Here is a 19,049-nt window from a genome sequence, read left to right on the forward strand (position 1 = left end):
GCCCATGACTGCTGAGAAGAAATGAATCTATTCTGCTGAAACTTCTCAGTGAATTCAGATGTTTACAGGCAACTGGACACCAAATCACTGCAGGATGACAATGCTAAGAGACTGAAATGCATTTTTTCAGGCACTGGTTTTGAAAGCTTTTCAAGGTACAGTCTCTTTCTCATTGATCTCTGAAGGCTTAAATAGTGGTTACAATTTCAAGATTATTTGTCATCTCTAACACCTCAGGACCATTTTTGAATCCCATTGTGATCTGTAGTTCGATAAAATAATAGTTTACAAAACAATCTCTTGGTGAGCAGCTTCCACTAGAGATTTCTGTGATTAAGAAATAGCTCCTTGACAATAGTTTATTAGCTTTTGAATTTCTCAAACCTTTTCCTCGGAGCAACCTAGCGAGCTGAGCATCACAATGACTATAATACATAATTTAAGCTATTATTCTCTAGACTGAATGGTGATGTAGAATTCAGTAAGTCAGAAGAGATTTAATTTTTTAGTTTATTGCTGCCTGCACGAAAGCTTTCCTTGCTGCAAAGAGAAGACAATTAGATTCCTGAGGGGCACAGTAATTTGCAATTGTATTCATTTGTAAAACAGAAACAAATGTCAAGCCTTGTAGAGCAAAAAGGGCATGGGGCCCTCATAATGGGGCAAATAATAATAAACCTTGTAGCTTGCTAATAACTTCATTTGTGTGCTTAAACAAGGCAAAAAGGATTCTTTTGCAAGCAGTGGCCCTGTAAGAAATTGATGAACTTGGACTACACTGACAGAGAAGGCTTTATAAACCTCTTGTCAAGTTCTTAGAATGATGTACTAGTGCTAGAAACGTAAAGTACTAACACCAACAATACCAAAAGAACATTCTGTTGAACATTCCACTGTGCAGCACAAGGCAGCTGACATGTAATTCACTGAGGACTACATTGATAGGAGCAGATAAAAGAATGCATTTGAGTTCAGGTTTTGCCCAGGTTTATTTTCCCAAGATGGGAATTTTGATATCTGTTATCTCTCCATTTTGCCAAACAAAAATCCTGGATACTTGCTTTTTACAAAGGGCTGCCTGGGTTCTGTAATAGAATATATTAAACTTCATTTCTGCTGTGCAGTTTTATGGCATTTTCTATTTCCTTAATGAAACCTCTTAAGGAAAGAACATTAATAAAGAAATTGGTATTTAACTGTATGATCTGTGTTGGAGCCTGCAAAGAAACATTAGGAAGGAGAGGGAAACACATTGTTGGAGAAAAGAGAATTTTCCAGCCTTTATGTGTGAATTATTTAGTCCTGAGGTACTGAAGGCACCTTCTAAGAAGTTAATGCCTTTTCTTGGACTTCTTGGCCTGGATTTGCAGAGCATTTAAATATATGCTAATTTAAGAAACACTAAGAAAATTGACCTTGGCACAAATTTTAAGTGAAGCCTCTAATTCAGGAGAACTGTTCAACAGGTTTTTTTAGATATCTGAGCCAGCTTATTGAAAATGCCAGACCCAACAGAGCTAAGTGGGAGCAGTGGAAGGGACATGTGGATGCCCTTTAGTTGATTGGTGCCCCTATCTGGTCACCCAAAAACTAAGAGATAATATATGTTTGAAAATGAGGACCAAAAAATTACCTAAGTCTAGGTAGGCTGGCTGTAAAAACCTTCTTTTTGCCATGAATTTTTAACATCTCTATCCCAGAGCACAGATCTGTACCTCAGTCATCTCACTCTCCAGCAGAAGACATTTGGGTTATTCAAAAGGGGAAGACTGATCTCACACTAAATGATTTGAAGAGTTTAATGCTGAAGCGGTTTGTTTCAAAGGCAGAATTCCCCTGGAATTCTGAGTGGGCAGAACTGTGCCTCACACACTAACTCAGCCTTTGTCTGCTGCTGCTCCTTCTCTCTTCTACCATCTTAGGCAACAATTTGTTCCAGCTTAAAATGACCACAGAGAAGCTTTTTTGCAGCAGATTCAGAGGCTGACTGAGGCTTGGAATCTTAACTCTGTGATTCCATTGCTTCAGCCATGCCATTATTCCAGAGCAGGCTTCCAGGACAAACCACCTACCTAGCGTTGGGTCGTACTCCCAGATGAACCGCTTGGTCAGGAAGCGCACCACGAGAGCTGCAGGGACAAAGAGATTTCGGGTCAGAAGGACAAGGCATCGACTCAACAGATTGTTTTTAAAGCTTTGCCAGCAAAGTTTTCTGTGTGAGTGGACAGGTAGCAGCTCCCCTGAGCTGCGAGCAGGAGTCAGGGTTGGTTATTGGGGCACTCGAGAACTTGTCACTGTTTGTGGCCCACTTCGCACTTTTGGATGGGGGCAACAGAACAAATCAAAACAAACAAACCAAAAAACTTTTTGCAGCATTAAAGCAACTTCGTGGGATGCTTTAGGTATCCTATAACCAGCGGGGAGAGTGTTGGCAGCTTTGGAGCCAGCTTTGACACTTCAAAATGAGGGGTTGATCAAAATAATTTTATTCCTGAAAAGTTGCCTTTGGATTGTAAACCTTGTAAGGCAGAAATAACTGGCTAAATAGCTTCCTTCTCTGTTTTGGCATGCCTTCCTTGTAACAGTTTAATTTCCACATTTTGCCTGCTTGAAGAAAACAGATTAAATATTTCAAACCAATGGTCAAGACACGTTATTAATCAATTTGCAGAAATAGAAAAAAATGGTTTAGATTTTGGAGCAGTGGACAGGTAGTTCTTCGTTTCAGCTTATAGGATAAGATCTTGCTACTTATGTTCTTGTATTTAAATTTTTCTATCCCTCCAAACCGTTTAAAAACAACTTATATAGACTTTGATTATTCTTGAATTTCAAACCAAGCAGTGCTTTGAATTTCTAGCGATGCAAATGAATCATTTACCCCTGCAAACCATCCAAAATCCTTTCTGCAAATGAAGCCAGAGATATCACAAGCTATGAGTGCAGCAATTATAGCTACAGGAAAACTTTTCATTGTCATCAGATTCATATGATTGTCCCATCTTTTGGTTGAAGGTGGACAATAAAACCCCGTTCTGATCCTTTTCAAAACTGAAGCCAGGAGAATGCTCTCCATCCCAGACTTCTATGCCCAACAGTAGGATAAGGCAAGAGTCTGCAGAATAAATATAATGAACCAAGATTTCCTTAATCAGGCAATCAGATTATTAGTTTTAAGAAGATTAATATACCTCCTCATACTTGGAGGGCTAATAAGAAGCTGATCCTAAGGAAATGAGATCACCACACAAGAAGCAATTTGAAGTTATTTTAAGTTTCTATTTGGTGTTAATTTAAGTTTCTATTTTCCTTAGGAAATTCTACTTTGATTTATTTTTTCTTTTTTTTTTTTTTAATTTTTTTATTGCTTAGGCTTTGCTGAAATGCTGTCCTTGTTCCTCAGAGTAGACATGGCAATTCTTAGTCAAAGTAACTTTTAAAGTCATGGTCCTTAACTTGAATTCCATAACAAAACAAGATGACCTCTTTGTAGCTAATTTCCCATCCATGGTGATGTTGCACCAGGACTTTTTTCCTGCAACTTTTATCATAGCTGGAATAGTTCAAACACTTTGTTGTTTTGAAAGTTTGGTCATGATTCTTCTCTAATTGCTAGTAATAGATTCTCTCTTACTTGCTTCTTTGTCAAGAACAGATTTAAAAACAGATTTTGAGAATTTGAACAGATTTAAAATGAGTTAAAACAGATTTAAAAAAATCAAACAGATTTTAAAAATTTATTTATAAATTTTAAAGAATTAAAAAATGCTTTCACAGCCATACTCTGAAGGAGAAGCAGTGATGAGCTACCTGTGTGGCAGAGCCTGAGCCTGTGCCTGGACCTGGAGAAGCTAATGAAGAAAGAGTAAAGGTAGAAAAAACCTGTCCAATGGTTTTTATACTTAAAATTGTTCCCCATATTTTATGATAACCTTGTACTTGTAATAAATGGAAATTGCTACAGAGAGGAGTAGAAATGATGGAAGGGACTGGAAGTCTGTCAAGCATGACTAAGGTCACAGAGAGAGCTCTGAAGGGGAAGAGGGAGAAGAGCTGATTTTGGAGGTGCCCAAATGTGAGAGATTAGAAGGGGCCAAGCCATAAGAAGTAGAAGAAGAACTGGGCTGGAGGCGCTGAGATGAGCCTGGGAGGAGAAACCCAGGTTACATAAAACCCCAGGGTACATAACCCCCAGTTGTGCACACAGGATGAAATGGTGCAGGAGTGCAGTGCTGCAGAGGTGAAGAATTAGAGATCACAGGTGTCAGCTCTGCTGAGAAGGGGGAGGCTAGGCTGTATTTATCTCCAGCACTTGCAAATATATAAATAATGATATGTTTAGGAGGGTGCAGAACTAAAGAAAGAAGGGTGGGAGGTGGCTGCCATGCACAGTCAGATGGCAATCAGCCTCTGTGCAGTCAGACCACAGAGGTGAGCACACAAAGCACAGCGAGCCACTTGCTAGGCACTTCTGCCAATAAAGTATTTTTATATATACTTTCCTTTTCCTTAGGCCCAGTGAAGGGAAGAAAATACCCCCTTATCACAACCCCAGTGAGTGAGGAACAACCAGCTCCAGAACCATGTGCTCTGTGTCTGTTTTGGGGCATCTTGGGGCTGTGCAGGACTGCTGCTCCTCCAAGGCTGGCTCTGCTCAGCCTCCCTGCTTCTGACCCAGTCAAATTCCTTCAAAAATGCTGCTGCTCTCTGTCATGGCAGTGGTCACAGCACATCCTATAAAGCTTTTCACTTCCACACATTTTTATGAGGCTGAAGATTAGCAGCTAGCTGCATTTCGCAGATGGGGAGCGTGAGAGGCTCTCTATCCAGATCCAGAGCCTGTTCTAAGTGTTGCAGACCCTGTTGGATGGGAAATGTCTTCACTTTTGCCTCATTAGGGGTGCTCAGCAGATGGGCCTCTGACATCCAGTGGGGTATTAAAGCAATGTATGAGAGACTTTGCTGCCTGATTTGACTGAAAATAGACAATGAGGGAAGAGCTGGGAAGGGCATCCAAGTGCTTGGGCTGTCAGTCTGGAGACCAACTTGCTGGCTGGTGCCTCCTGCCCCAGCAATGATCCCCTGGAGCAGGGGTATTGCTGGAGCCATGCTGTTTATGTTGAGCTCACTCACTGCCAGATTACATCACTTTGCTGTAAAATAGCTCTGCCAGCAGAGAATCAGGAGTGAGGACATTAGCAATTCGCTAGGCTTAGAGCTGGAGCAGTCTGCTGCTGGCTTAAATGATGCTTTGGGAAAAATAATGAAATCCCCCTCATGCCCTTAGTAATGCTGCATAAAAGATGATTTGAGATGGGCATTACTTCCCTCTCACCTGAGCAAAGGTGTGTGTATTGTTGAACCAGTCAGTTTTACTTAGACATGCTTAATGCTGATAATGAGCCCAAAATAACCCAGCAGACTAAAGAAAACCAATCCAAATGCTGGGTTTTGATTCAAAATAACATTGAGACCGAGCCTGTCTGAAACACATTATTTTCTGATTAAATTAAGTGACTAATTCCAATATTCATATTAAAATGGCCATTTCCAGTGCTCATCCTCAAATTCATTTTGAAGCAGCCCAGGCTCAGATCGATGCAGTAGTTAATAGGAGTGAATTTCATGGCTCTCCACTGAGACTAGTCCAGGCTCTTCCCTGAACACTTAGAGCTTGTGAAATACAAGAACTTGCAGGCTTGGAAGGAAAGAATCTCCCACAAGCTGCGTTGTGGATTCCTGCTGTGTTGTTTGGAGACATGACCATCACCAAGGGGAATTGATGTAACGTCCCAGCTGAGGAAGAACAGACTCATGTCTCCTTCTGCCTTTCCTGACACCCTCACTTCCAACTCAGCTGTTTTGTACATGGCATAAATTAGGGTAGGACTTGGCACAGGACTTTCATTCACTCATGTTTTAAAATTTCTGCCTCAGAAGTTATTCTTGGAGAAGAATCATGACTATCTGTCAAACACATTTGCAGAGCAGCTCCACTGAAAACAATGAAGTTATACCAGGATTTAACATGGCATATAAACCAAGGTTATCAACCACATAATTAATCAATTTCTTTCAAACTTGTGTGGCTGAGTCCCTTGCTCAGCTTTAAAAATCCCATTCCATATATTTTGAACTTTTTTTTGTGCGTGTGTCATGTTTTGCATCTTGCTTTAGATCTTTGTTTGGATTTAGTAACATATAAATGCTCTAGCTAAATTTACAATCTGTCTGAATACATATCTTAGTGGATTTGGTATCGTTCCAGCTAATACAAGCTGAGTTTTTTGGGGAAGAAAGGAAGCAGGGTTTTATTTGAAAAACAACCCCCTTCCCAAAAAGTTACAGAGTTCAAAGTTATTCTAAGAAAAATAACAGTTTTCCACAGTGAAATAACTGTATGATGACTCTTTTATGCCATGAGAATTTTCAGCTATAAAAATGGTCTGAAAGTAGTCCCATTATTTAACTTATCAACAAGTCCATTCCTGGTGCCATGATGATGTGTCATCAGTAAACCACACTTGGCAGGAGACACCAGAGTGGTTAAAACCAAAGGTTTTAATGATCAAAAGGCACTTTCAGAAATGAAGTATTTCTTAAATTTTTTTTTTTGAGAGTTCATTCCCCATTCACCTTCTCAGAAGCTCTTTAGGTATTGGAATTTCAGCCCCCCTGGAAGATGGGGTGAGCTCCAGCCTGCAGGATAGCAGTGCTCTGGATTCTGGCAGGTGATGCTCTGCCTCCTTAAACAGCTCCATGCTTCAGGAAGTAATGGTTTCTTTTAAAGGCAAAACCATGAGAATTTAATTTGCCTCTGGAAGTGCAGGTCGTCTGGGGGTGTCTGTGTGTGGGGGAAAGTGTGAACTTATAAAAGCAGAGTCCTTTTCTGATCCATCAGGGATGTGAGCACGCACTCAGTGCCTCGCTCTGCACCCGTGGGCCTGAGTTTGACTCAGCTCTGATGGGATCTCTGGCAATTCCGTGATGTGGGGATGTGAGGGCTGCTGAGACATCAACAGCAGGACGTCTCTGCCTCCTCTCTTGGTTTGCTCACCATGGTCGCTCCTGATGTTGGGACCTACTGCAGCAAACCAGACTTTTCCTGCAGTAAATCTAATGGAGCAGAGCAAGATCAGTGAGGAAAATATGGGAAAACTCAATGAAGTATAAAAATGTTTTGTTTCACATTGCCTTGCTGTTTCAAACTCTGCATGTTTTAGGCATTTTTAAGTCACTGCCTTAAGTTGTTCAGAAAAATTCCTGTTTATGATAATTTTTCTTTTACAGCACAGGGAGGTCCTCCACTGACTGCCAATGTAAGTTTAAAAGTATATGTAAATTTAAATGTACACTTTAATATATAAAGATCAATTAAACAAAAATGCCAAATGTAGATATTCTTATATATACCACAAAGCAATTTATCTGCAACAGTGTGTGTGTATACACAGGTGTATATAAACAGTGCTACAGCAAATACAGGCCAGGATTGAACAGCTGTGGGATGAAATGTGCTGGTTTTGCCTTTCAGGAGGTCTCACTGTGTAATGCAAACCTTTTTCTTCAGCGGTGATGGAAAGGGCTTCAGTTCTGTGGGTTCAAATCTGAGCACCAAGAGTGGTTCAAATGTCTTTTTGTTCTGGTGGAATATAAAAGGACTGGAATACCTGGCTCAAATATCTCAATTCCCACTGCAGGATCATGGTTGAAACCACCATTCCACGTTCAAGTATTTCAAAACCACTAATAAGCTTTCAAATGTACAACATTAAGTGCTGTAGATTGGATTTATCTTTACAGTGGACAATATTTTACATGCAGAATGTGAACGCAGTAGGACTCCAAAGGCTGTTTCAGATAATAATTCAGCAGGTTGTCCAATTAGATGTCAATAACTGACCTTCTTTTCACAAGTTGTGTGGAAAGAGTATCCTACTGTGGAAGAGACAAAGACCACACTCCTGCTCAGCTCTGCTTTTTTGCAGTCTCCATCAGGTTATTCATATTCCAGCCTGACTAAATGTCAGTGTATTTCATGCCACTGTCACTTTTCAATTTCTGCTACAAGGTTTTGGGGAGTATTTCTTCTGTTAATGGCATTTTCCATCTATCTCAGATGTAATTGCATTTTGCTTCTGTGGGAAATGTGCAATTTTAGGAACTTCTCAGTGGAAAGAGCCTGGGGAAAAATAACCTATTTCAAGGAGTTCATCTGAAATTCTGGAAGTCCACGGCACTGTGTATTCACATATTCATCTCAGCTGTCTTCACAGGAGACTGGACTTCTTTGTATGCTCCTCTGGACAGTTCACCCTGACTTTTTTATTGATTAGGAGTCATTCACCCCATCCTCACTGAACAGGAGGAATTTTGTTGTAATGCTCTCCCCACTGCATTCAGTGTTCAAGGCATTTTTTCCACAAAGGTTGCTGAACGTGGAACTCAAGCAGGAGGCTTAATTTACATTACATTACCCTGTTCAATAACATATAACTTCAGTATAAAGTTGTTTATTTCACATGAGTGTTTATTGCACTCCTGTGAAAGATAAGTTATCAGACTGGTGTGTCCAATGGTTTTGATCATTTTAGGGCAATATCCACACTTGTATAATTTCTCCCTGCTGACTTCATTGTGTAACTTGTTCTGTCACCCTGTTTGTGAAACCTGAACTTTCTGGAGTGCTGTTACTAACACACACATGTGCTGGAACTCTGGTTACTGAGAATTTCAGACTTTCTGTGCTGGCAGGCACTGACCCCCAAGAGAACACTGCATTTGACCTGAGGCTGTGGAGAAGGCTTCCAAAATTGAGTGACAAAACTAAGATTATAAGTGTGTAGTTTGAACAGAAGTGTGTAATATCACATAGTAGAAAACTTAAAGTTTTAAAATATAGCAATATATATAAAACAAGATAAAAATTTTAAAACCAGAAGCTAATCCTTCTTCTCCACCTTCTTCTTCATAAGTTTAAGCAGTATTGTGTAATTACATAAAAATCCACATTATGAATCACAAGTAGTTATTAACTACTAATTTAAGTGTAATTTCTTAATTAGAGAATTTATTCTTAAAAATCCTTATAAAGAGAAAAATGCAACTCCATTTTTTAATTTGTTAAAGTACTGTAAAACTCACATTTAAAACTATAATAGAGATAAAAACTAATAAACATCTGAATCCAAACAAGAAATACCATCTCACACAATTAATCCCAACCCTAACAAAAAAAAAAAGCTAAAACTCAAACTCAAATTAGTTTCTCATATTTAAGAAGGAAAAAGAAAGAAAGGAGATACAGGAGGGAATTCTATAATGCTTTCCAGGGAAGGATGATCTGGTTATTGTCAAAGAATTTTTGCATGCATGAATTTTTGTTGGTAAATGTATTTTGAACAGAAAGGCCATTTTTTTGCAAGGAAGTTAGGTTTTTTGGATTTTCAAAGGAAATTACTCAACCTCACCATTTGTCTTCAAAGAACTTGCAATTTAGGAATTGCATATTTAAAACAAACAAACCCAGCTTTACTAGCCTCTGATTATTCTTTCATTCACTGCTGTTTTGTATCCCATTTGTGGGAGACTGGGTTTTTCCTTGGTTTTTGGTGGGTTTTTTTTAGGGTCTCTTCTAGCTTTTGGTCTGATCCCTTCTCTCTTCCCTCTCCCATGCTCAGAAGCCAAGAGATGAGTAGGAAGAGCTGGAAGAAAGGGGAGAGAGGTGAAGTTGTTTCCTTCTTAGTGCAGACATCCTACTCCACTTTCCCAGGGTCTAGGAGAGGGGGCACGGTCTCATGCACCAAGGAGATGAAGAACTGTTTCCAACAAAGTTTAAAGAGAGTTTTCTGTGGGACCTTGGCCAGGGCAGGGAGTGGTCAGCAGGGCCCAGCTGTCCTGTGAGAGCATCCTGGCTGCCAGCAGCAACCTGGCCACAAATCCCAGCCCTGCCCAGGGGGAAGCTGCTCCTAAGGAACTCCAAGAACCAATCTGCCTCCTGTTGGGGTTAGGGCTTGATAGTTCTGAGGGCTGGAGTTTCGACATCCCTTCTGCTGCTCTGGCTGGGAGCAAAAGACATTTTGTTTGACGTGGTATGTTCTGGTAAGGATAAAGTCATGCTGGAAAGGCACAACTTACTATTTGCAGCTTAAGACTAAGTCAAAATGCTTAAAAAAATATAGTTTTATCAGGCTCTGGTGAGTCAGTTTGAATGGGAGGGCAGTTGGCACACTGAGTGAGTAAAGCCACTGGCATTAATGCTGGATCACTGCCTGTACTTGTAATCTTCGCAACACGAAAAGTACTTTTGTCAGAGTGCCTTGCTCTACAGCTGTCTCACTAAGTCTGCATGGAGCAGCACAAATGGTGACTAGAAATGTCATTAAGGGAGGCAGGGCTCTGTATCTCATGTTGGTAGACAGCACTGGGTGTTTCTGTGTGGTCAGAGCCTGAACAGACCAGCTGTCACCCTCTTCTCCTCAGCCTGACTATAATAATTTCCTTGTCTTACTTTCAGTTATGTATACTATATCAAATGAGACTGCAGCTTGCATCAAATTAAAAACAAGCTGTTCCCTGGCTTTTTCTGTGATAAACCTTTTTTATTTTTTTTTCCTTTTTTTTTCCTTTTTTTTTTGTTCCTTTTTTTTTGCATGCACACCTTGGCTTTCTGGATTTGGCTCCATGGAAATCTCAGACAACCTGGAAAAGCTTTGCATTGTGATGACAATCCAGCTGGAGCAGGGTATTCAGGAAGATCTTGAAGGATCTGTGTCCTGTGCCATTTCCATCTTTCTTTGACAATGGAGCTTAGGTGAACACCAGAAGTCTGCACCAGCCCTATTGATTGATGACTGAGGACTGAATCAGTTGATGGATGCAGGCCTGGAAGGTGCCTGTATCCCAGGAAGATGAGGAATTAAGGCAACAAAATACGTTGAAAACTGACTCATGGATTTTTAATGATCCTCCTTTTTTTTTTTTTTTTTATGACTCTGATGACATGAGCCTTGATAAATATTACATCTTTTTAACACAGTGCACAACACAATATTCAGGGGAACCCATCTTTTTCAAAATCAGATATTATTCTCATATTTTAGCTGTGCCTCTTTTTTTTTACCTTCCCTCCTTTTCTCTGTGCTGTAAAGACACCTGCTCCTGTTATTTGCTAGCCACCTGGAATCTTGAACTTTTGTTTGTACCAGGAATTTAATTTTTTTTTAAAGAGCAAACAGCTTTGCCTTTACACCTGGAGAATTAAGAGACACAGCAGGAGGAGCAGAGAAGCTCTTTAAGAGGTATTTCCACAGTAGGGTTTGCAGTGCTGCAGGATGATAAAAGAGAATGATAGAAACACTGTGATCAACAACTGAAGTGCAATGGAAGGCAAACACTGTGGATCACATCTTTCTCACAGTAAAAACAAAAGTGTTGCAAAGTGTAGAAATGATTAGGCAAAGAGAAAAGCTCAGTCTGAGCAAAGGTGTCCTAACGTGCTGCTGCTGATTGCTCCTGGAGGCAGAAAAGTCACTCTGGGGGAGATGGAATTGGTACCTAATGGTGTCTCAGAGCATCACTTCTCTTTTGTGGAGCAGATTGGAGGAATGGGTGTGGGTGGAGAGCAACACTCCACAAACCACCAGCGAGCAAAGCCAGCTTTTGTCTGAAGCCCAACTGGTGCTCTGCCTGTGCTCCCATCACTGCTCATCCCGTACAACCTCTGTCAGGAGGATGGTTAATCCCAGATCCTGGAAGCAGTGATTGCCTACAAGGCCATGTTGTCGTGGGCAAAGATAAATACTGCTAAGTGGTCCAGTCAGTGCACTGCAGAGTGCTGTGCTTGGTTCCCAGTGCTAGTGACAGCACAAAATGAATTTAAACTAATTCATTGTTTTGATAAACAACTATCATCTCCTATCTCTGGCTGCAGCTATGGTTCTATGAGCACCCATTTGGTGCCTATAATAATGTAGGGGTTATTATTAGCCTTCTGCTTGGAATCTGGACACACAATCCTGGGAACAGTTCAGAGTAAACTTTAAAATTATGTGTGTGTGTGACAGGGGGGAAGCATGATCTAAATTTAAATGGTAAATTTCTGCTTTCATTCTCAATGCTTAAGGGCATTCAGCTAATAAACATTGCATGGCTTCAAACAAAATAAAAGCCACAGTAGTAGATAATGGGTGCTGTAAAACCTCTGACTTATCTCAAGTCTGAAACTTGGAGGATTAGCATAACTTAGTTTATGATGTTCATCACAGCTGCCAGGAGACCTGGCCCTGCCTCCCCAGAGTGCAAGAGCTAAAGGGAGTGCTCTTCTGGTCTCAGCTGAGCAATTAGCTGTACTTAGTTAAAAGTCTGCAGTAAGAGGGAGCTTTTCTTAATTTATCCATGCTGAATAATGAGTTGTGCTCCAACAGTCTGAGGTGTTATCTGTGTGAGATTCTCTCGTCCATAGAAATTACACAGATAAGATATATAACAAGTCATATATTCAGGGCTCTTTCAGTCATTATCTCATCCAGTGGTTTATCCACTTTGAAGTGACCTTAGTGATGGGATTTTCTTCATTCCTTTTACATGAGGCTGAAAACCCCAAGTTCCTGTTTGTTCCAGGGGGACGTTAAAAATCCCACAGAAGTTTTGCAAGGGGATCTTTCCCTTCAAGGACCCTCCCCTCCATCCTGAAGCTTGGTGGACACACACCACCACAGTGGACAGCAGTGCCAGGGCTCAGAGATCGTGCAGCTCCAAGGCAGTTTGCAATTATGATGATATTAGCTGTGGAATTCACATTCTCTGGAAAAAAATCCCTTCACCCAGGATTTTCTCCTGTGAAGCTGAGAAGCCTCAGAGAAACCAAAAACAATTCTTATCTCATTTGCTTCTCCTGTGTTGTGCTCACATGTGGAATGTGTTTGGAGATTGTTTATCCACAGGTGATTGTTTCATTGGATTCTGCTGTGAATTATTTTCACTCTTTGGCCAATCAGTCCCAAGCTGTGTCAGGGCTCTGGAGAGAGTCACGAGTTTTCATTATTATCTTTTTAGCCTCCTGTAAGCCTCTTTGTAGCCTCCTCTGTATCCTTTCTGTTTGCTTTAGGTAGTATAGTATTAGTATAGTATTCTTCAATATAATATAGTATCATAAAGTAATAAATTAGCCTTCTGAGAACATGGAGTCAGACTCATCATTCCTGCCTTCACTGGGGCATTCCCTGCAAATACAATACTTAGCTTCTATTATTTTCTCAGGCCAGTGTGACAAACCTCTCAGGGCTAAGTTTTCCTTCTAATGCTTTGTTTTAAGAACACTTCCTCAGTTTCACCCTGAGCTCTTTCCAGAGTGAGCAGAGAGCACATAAACAATTCCAGTCTCTCTGACAGCAGTTGAACAGCACAGTATACATTTCTTTCTCCTGTTACTGCCCTGCAGAGTGCCCTGGGGTGGCTGCAGTAATCTGCATTTGCTTAGCTGCTCAAAATGACATCGCAGATGTGAAGAAACACAGCCCTGGGACTCCAAATTTAACAAGTTAAAAAACCTTCAGTTGCTCATGGTGAAAGCTGAGGCAGTGACTAGGGAACCAGTCCAAGAGGAGGTTTACATTCCTTGCTTCACTGTGCTTTACATTTTGCTTTGCCCAGAGTAATGGGCACTTTTCAGCACTGTCAGTGTCCCTGGCAGAACAGAGAGGTAGCCAGCATGGTGCCCAGAAGTATTTAAACGTTGTAGAGCTGAAAGGATGCCCTTTCCCAGTGTAATCCCATCCATTCCTGCCCTCCAAGTCTCTTGTCACTCCCCAGTCTGTAGCTCTCCGAGTGCGCCCACCCACCCATATTGATTCACCTGTGTGTGGGGATGGACTCTATCTGGAATTAATTAAATTCTCCTGAATCAAAAGATAGATGCTCTTTCCCCAAAACGGGTTTTTGTTTGCTTGGTTCTTGTTTGTCTGTTTGTTTTCATTTTTTTTAATTGTTATTTGGTTTGTTGTTGGTACACCTGGAGATTTCTCTTACACTAGGGCATTTCTAGAAATTTTTTGCAGCTTGTCTTCCTTTTCTCAGTCTCCAAGCAGCTGTTGAAAATTTTGGTCTTTCATTTCCCTGGTCATTCTCTGGTTTCATCTGGAACTTGTGTGTAATGCTGTTGCTGCTGGTATAAATGGATTATCACTGCAGATAGACTGATGCTGACAAAGCAGAAGTGTTTTACAAATATAAATAGCACTTGGATGCTGAAACAATGCTTTCACAAATGTACCTTTAGAAGCTGCTTACAGACTGCAAGAATAGTCTACAACTCTTGGTTCTCTACTGCTTTCAAAAGAGGAAGCAAATTTAGATGGCATTTTTAACTTTCCTTATGCATCCTGGCACAGCCTCCCCAGGAGATAAAGATGAGCCTTGTGGTCTCACAAATGACTCTGCTGTGGGTGGGGTGAACTCTTCAGCTCTAGCTGAGCTCAGCCAAAGCTGAAAGCTTGGTTGACCTTTTTTACAGGAGCAAGGGTTATTTTTTAAACTAGTCTTAAATCCCTCCTTTACTGTTTTGGTTTCATATAGAGGAAGAGATATGGTCTTTAAACTCTACTATAAGCAGTGTCCTGCCCTGGAGGCTTTATCTTTAGATGGAAGAGCACCTGGGAGGGCTGAGGCACCTCCTGCTCATCCACCCAGGGCAGATGTGGTGGAGCCCTAGGGGGAGACAGTAAAACCCAGCAATCCTGCTCCTGTGCCCCCCAGCAGCATTGCTCTGCTCCTCTCTGTCTGCCCCACCTGCTGTCCTGGTGTGAGAGGTGGTCTGAAATTTCCAGCAGTCCCTTTGAAACACCAGCAGTCAAAGCAGCAACTCCTGCTCCCACCATTGCCGTGGAGATCAGAGCTCAAGCAGGAATTTTGTTATTCCACCCCATTCTCTGAATTCCCTGCCCTCCCATTCTTCAGGGTTTAGCCCAAGAGGAGTGGCAAGAAGAGCTGAATAATTCACTGCTCTAAGGCTAGAAAAGGGGTAAACAACGTACTCTCATTTTAACCAGATAAAGTTCAACATATAAAGATATATCAGGCATTGCTAGGGCAGATAAGACCGGGACTGTGAATTTGGGAAAGCAGAGAAGCAGCTCCTATCAGATCAGGTCCAATGCAAGCTACTATCAGATAAACCACTGAGACAGAGAGCTGTGTGCTGGAAAAAAAAAAGAGCAACATTCCTAGAAATCAAGCTGACAATGAAAGGGAAGAAAATTTACGTGCCACTGAAATTATTCCTGGTGAAACACGCATCAGGAGGCTATTTTTGGATTGGGCTGTTAAACTGTTCAGCAGCTGGGAAGTGCCCTGCCATTGCTCAGTGCAGCTGGGTATATTTCTGGCATGACTTTTGTGCTGAATTCTTCTTTCCTTCAATGCAGCCTGAGGCACAACCTACTGGAGTCATCAAAGCTTTTCTCTGTGTAGGTTGAAGCGCCTGCCCCAGGGAGTTGTTTAGATGCAGTGAGAGAAGAGATCTTCTCAAATTGATATGGGCAGCAGACCCAACCATACAGGAAAGAAGTTAAGACTGAAATCCCAGAGCCTGAAATAGCTAAAAACAAGGAGGCTTAGCTTAAGTTCCTGAATTGTAGAGCGAAGTCTCCTAAAGAGAGAACTTCTCATCTCTCCAAAGTCTTCTTTGTGAGGGTTCTTGCAAATATTTCACTGATTTTTCAAGTTCTTCCTATGCTGTTCATGGCTTGGGAAAGCTTGCCTGTGCCTGGAAAATCATCTTGCATGTAAATTAAAGTACAACTGCTATATGCCAGCAGCTCTTGAGTGGATAGGCTGCCTCCTGGTCTCTCTCTTGTGAAACCTGACTAAACTACAGCACTTCAATAATCATTGGGAAAAGGACTGCTAGGCCAAGTTTTGACTTTTTGGGTGGAGAACTCCTCAAAAACTCTTTTTCTGCCTAATCTTTAATTGCTGTCCTGTGTGTCTGACCCTTCCACAGCTGTCTGGATGGTGCTGCCGGGGAGCATCCCAGCCACTCCCCAGTAACTGCTGCAGGGTTCAGGCACTTGCTGTGGATCCTGCTGGCACATCCCTTGGATGCAGACACTTTACTTTTCCTTGGTTTGTCCACTTTTGGTCCAAGGCATCACTCCAAGTGCTTACCAGCCTCTCAGTGCCTTCTCACTAAGCCAAACCCTCATTTATTCTCTCCTCAAGATCTTCAGCCTAACTACTAAAGAAAGCACACGGCCTAACAGAGGAGTACAACAGCATCCCACAGACATCCATAACCACACAGCTAAGGAAACAGGGACAATAAATGATGGCTAGGAGCAGATTCAGCTAGTTTTTGCCCCACCAGACCATGACCAGAGTGTTTTATGAATGGCAGATGGCTGTGCTGTAAACCACAACAGGCAATTAATGAATTAATCCACGGTGGTGTCATGGTGGCACTCAGGAATCTGTGCCAAATGGACCATGGTAAAAACACTGGTTTAGTGAAATCACAGCCTGGGGACAAGGCAGGGTGGCTGAAGGGAGTAGAAAAAGTATGTAAAGAAAAATGAGTTTTGTTAGCATTATGTTGCCCTTGCCAGTAGGGGTTTGATTGGAACTTTTTAAATGAAAATGTTGCCATTTTAGGCTATTTCCCTCTCAGTGAGCCCTCCCATTTTGTGAAAGAAAACCTGAAATACTTCAGATTTAGGTAAAATTTCATGGCAACCTTCCCTTTTATTCTGCCTGATCTCTATTTCTTCTGCCCTTTTCGGGAGGACCTTCTTTTTACACTAGACAAAAAAATATGAAAACTTCTCTGCTAACTAAGGTTTGAGTTAGTTCTTAGTAATGATGTTCTCATATCCTTTCTTTCCTCTTACTCATCCAAACAGTGCTGGCCATATTTCCCACAGGTCTTCAGATTTCTGTATCTGAGTCTTGATTCTCCAGCACAGGCAAGTCAGCTGTGATCCACCCACACAGAGTACAAGGCTAAGACTTATGTAAAATTAAATTTACTTTCAATCCATTTGAAAAGATTATGCAGGAGATAAACTTTCTTATGTTTCTCTCCAACAGGACTTGAATTGATGGAATTATGGGGCTTTTCTCCCCTCCTTTGGTCAGTAAAGTATCATAAAAAGAGGGTTGATGTGGTCACTCCACAGGCTTGGTGCAGGGCTGCTTTTCCACCTACCCCTGGCAAAATGATCTTTCCACTGCTCTGGAAGACCATAAAGTATATATTTGTCACCAAAAGCCCAACCTGGGCAAATTCCTACAACATCTTTTGGTCTATGGTTGTCAAAATTTTGGATGACACTGACCTAAAAGATTAGGAAATCATTAAAAGGTATTTGACAGATTTCCCCATTGCTTCAGTGAGGTTAGGTTTTTTTCCAAAGGCCCAATTCCAAAATTAGCCTCAGTCAAAAATTCTTATTCATCTTAAATATAAATGTACTGAAGACTTTCAGATGCAAATAAGGACCTAATCAGATTTTCCTGGCACTTTTTTGCAGCTCTAAAAACATACATATAGTAACAATTTTGGCTCTCAATCTCTGTTTACAACTTGAATTTTCTGTCATTTTTATTATTTCCAAGAAGAGGTACACCCCCTACTAGCTTTGCAAGTTCTACTGCATCTATGTCAGTTTAGACCTTCACTGTAGATTTTATATCAATATATGTAATTATTCCTACAGCTTCCACTTAAATCAATTAGAAGTTTTGTGCATAGATATGGAACTGGATGAACAAGAGTATGTTATATGGGACAGAAGAGCAGATGTGCAAACCACAGAAATAAATCAGAAGCAAGTACCAAAGTGTTTAGAGGTTTGGTTTTTTTTTCCTCAGAGGAAAAAAACATGCTAACAATGTTTTTCTGCAAGTGAAAGAAGTATACTTTTCAGCTGCAAATTCTACTGGCAATGCCCAAAAAAAAAGACAAGCAAGAGAGGCACTCCATAGCCTTAGCTGGGAAATCAGTATGAAGTTTTAAATGTTTTTGAACAACGTTCTTCAACCTGAATAAATTGGCTCCCAAGCTTTGCACCCATCTAATTTAACAGACATGAAACATATATTTGGCCACCTGCACAATCAGCTAAATTCAAAAAAACTGTTAGATTGATATCTAAGATGTGTCAGGGATCTATTTGCTATTTTGGCCTCACAAGGGTAATTTCTCCAATAATTTTTTGCCTGGTTGATAGATTAGGTTTTTGCATTGGATTATAATCTGGATTAATTATAATCTGCCTCCACTTTTGTCCCTGGGGTAAAGAGTTGCAAGGAGCTCATGCCCACATTTAAGAATATATTCAGCTTTCAGTAACATGAAGGATATTTGGGTTCCTTGAGAATATGAAAGGGTCTTTTTGGCATACTGTACAAAGGTTAGGGACAGCCCAAGGCTCTCTGTGAGTAAATGTGGTTCTTTCACAGGAAACTGTTCAGAAAACTTTGCTTCTCTGAGAAAGAGATGAGAGAAATGAGGGGCCAAAAGAATCAGCAGCCACCACTTTGACTTCCATTTGTACTGCAGAGTAAATAGTTTAAATAAAAGCCAAATTCAGGCCTGCCCTATTTGACACAAGCAAAAAGCAGTTAATTTTAAGTCTGAGCTTTTTCATTTGTTAACAGAAGAGGCCTGCATGGAACCAGAGGCAATTTACTGTGAGCAGGAGGGAGAAAGAAGCAAGAAATGTCAGCAGAACCCCAGTGGAAAGGACAGCAAGCACAGACACGGACAAATGCAGCCAGTCCACAACTCCAGCCATCTGACACACCACAAAAAGCACACCACTCCAACAGAATTGCAAGGTTCACCTTTCTGCAGGATTCCTGCTTTGCTGTTTGAGTCCATATCTAAAGCAGAGGGGACATGGGGAGAGAGAAGTGACCATTTAGCACTGGCCAGAGGCTCCTGACCCGTGGCAAAGAAACTCAGGGTCAGACTTGAGCAGCTGACTCCTCTGATCTCAGGGGCTCCGTGGCATGCAGGGCTGTTTCTGACATTCAGGAATTCCTGGAAGCAG

The 19,049-nt window shown here is 41.2% G+C and overlaps 1 protein-coding gene across 1 annotated transcript in view; it reads right to left on the bottom strand.

The window, feature by feature from the left end:
* RERG (RAS like estrogen regulated growth inhibitor) overlaps nucleotides 1-19,049 on the bottom strand; it is a 95,140-nt gene that overhangs the window by 14,694 nt on the left and 61,397 nt on the right. The window contains exon 3 of the mRNA XM_041484454.1: nucleotides 2,073-2,129. Within this exon, the coding sequence (XP_041340388.1) occupies nucleotides 2,073-2,129 (57 nt within the window). The remainder of the gene's footprint in view (nucleotides 1-2,072; nucleotides 2,130-19,049) is intronic.

This window comes from Pyrgilauda ruficollis, unplaced genomic scaffold (genome assembly GCF_017590135.1).
Source record: "Pyrgilauda ruficollis isolate IOZ18807 unplaced genomic scaffold, ASM1759013v1 scaffold66, whole genome shotgun sequence".
In the NCBI taxonomy this organism is placed as follows: domain Eukaryota; kingdom Metazoa; phylum Chordata; class Aves; order Passeriformes; family Passeridae; genus Pyrgilauda; species Pyrgilauda ruficollis.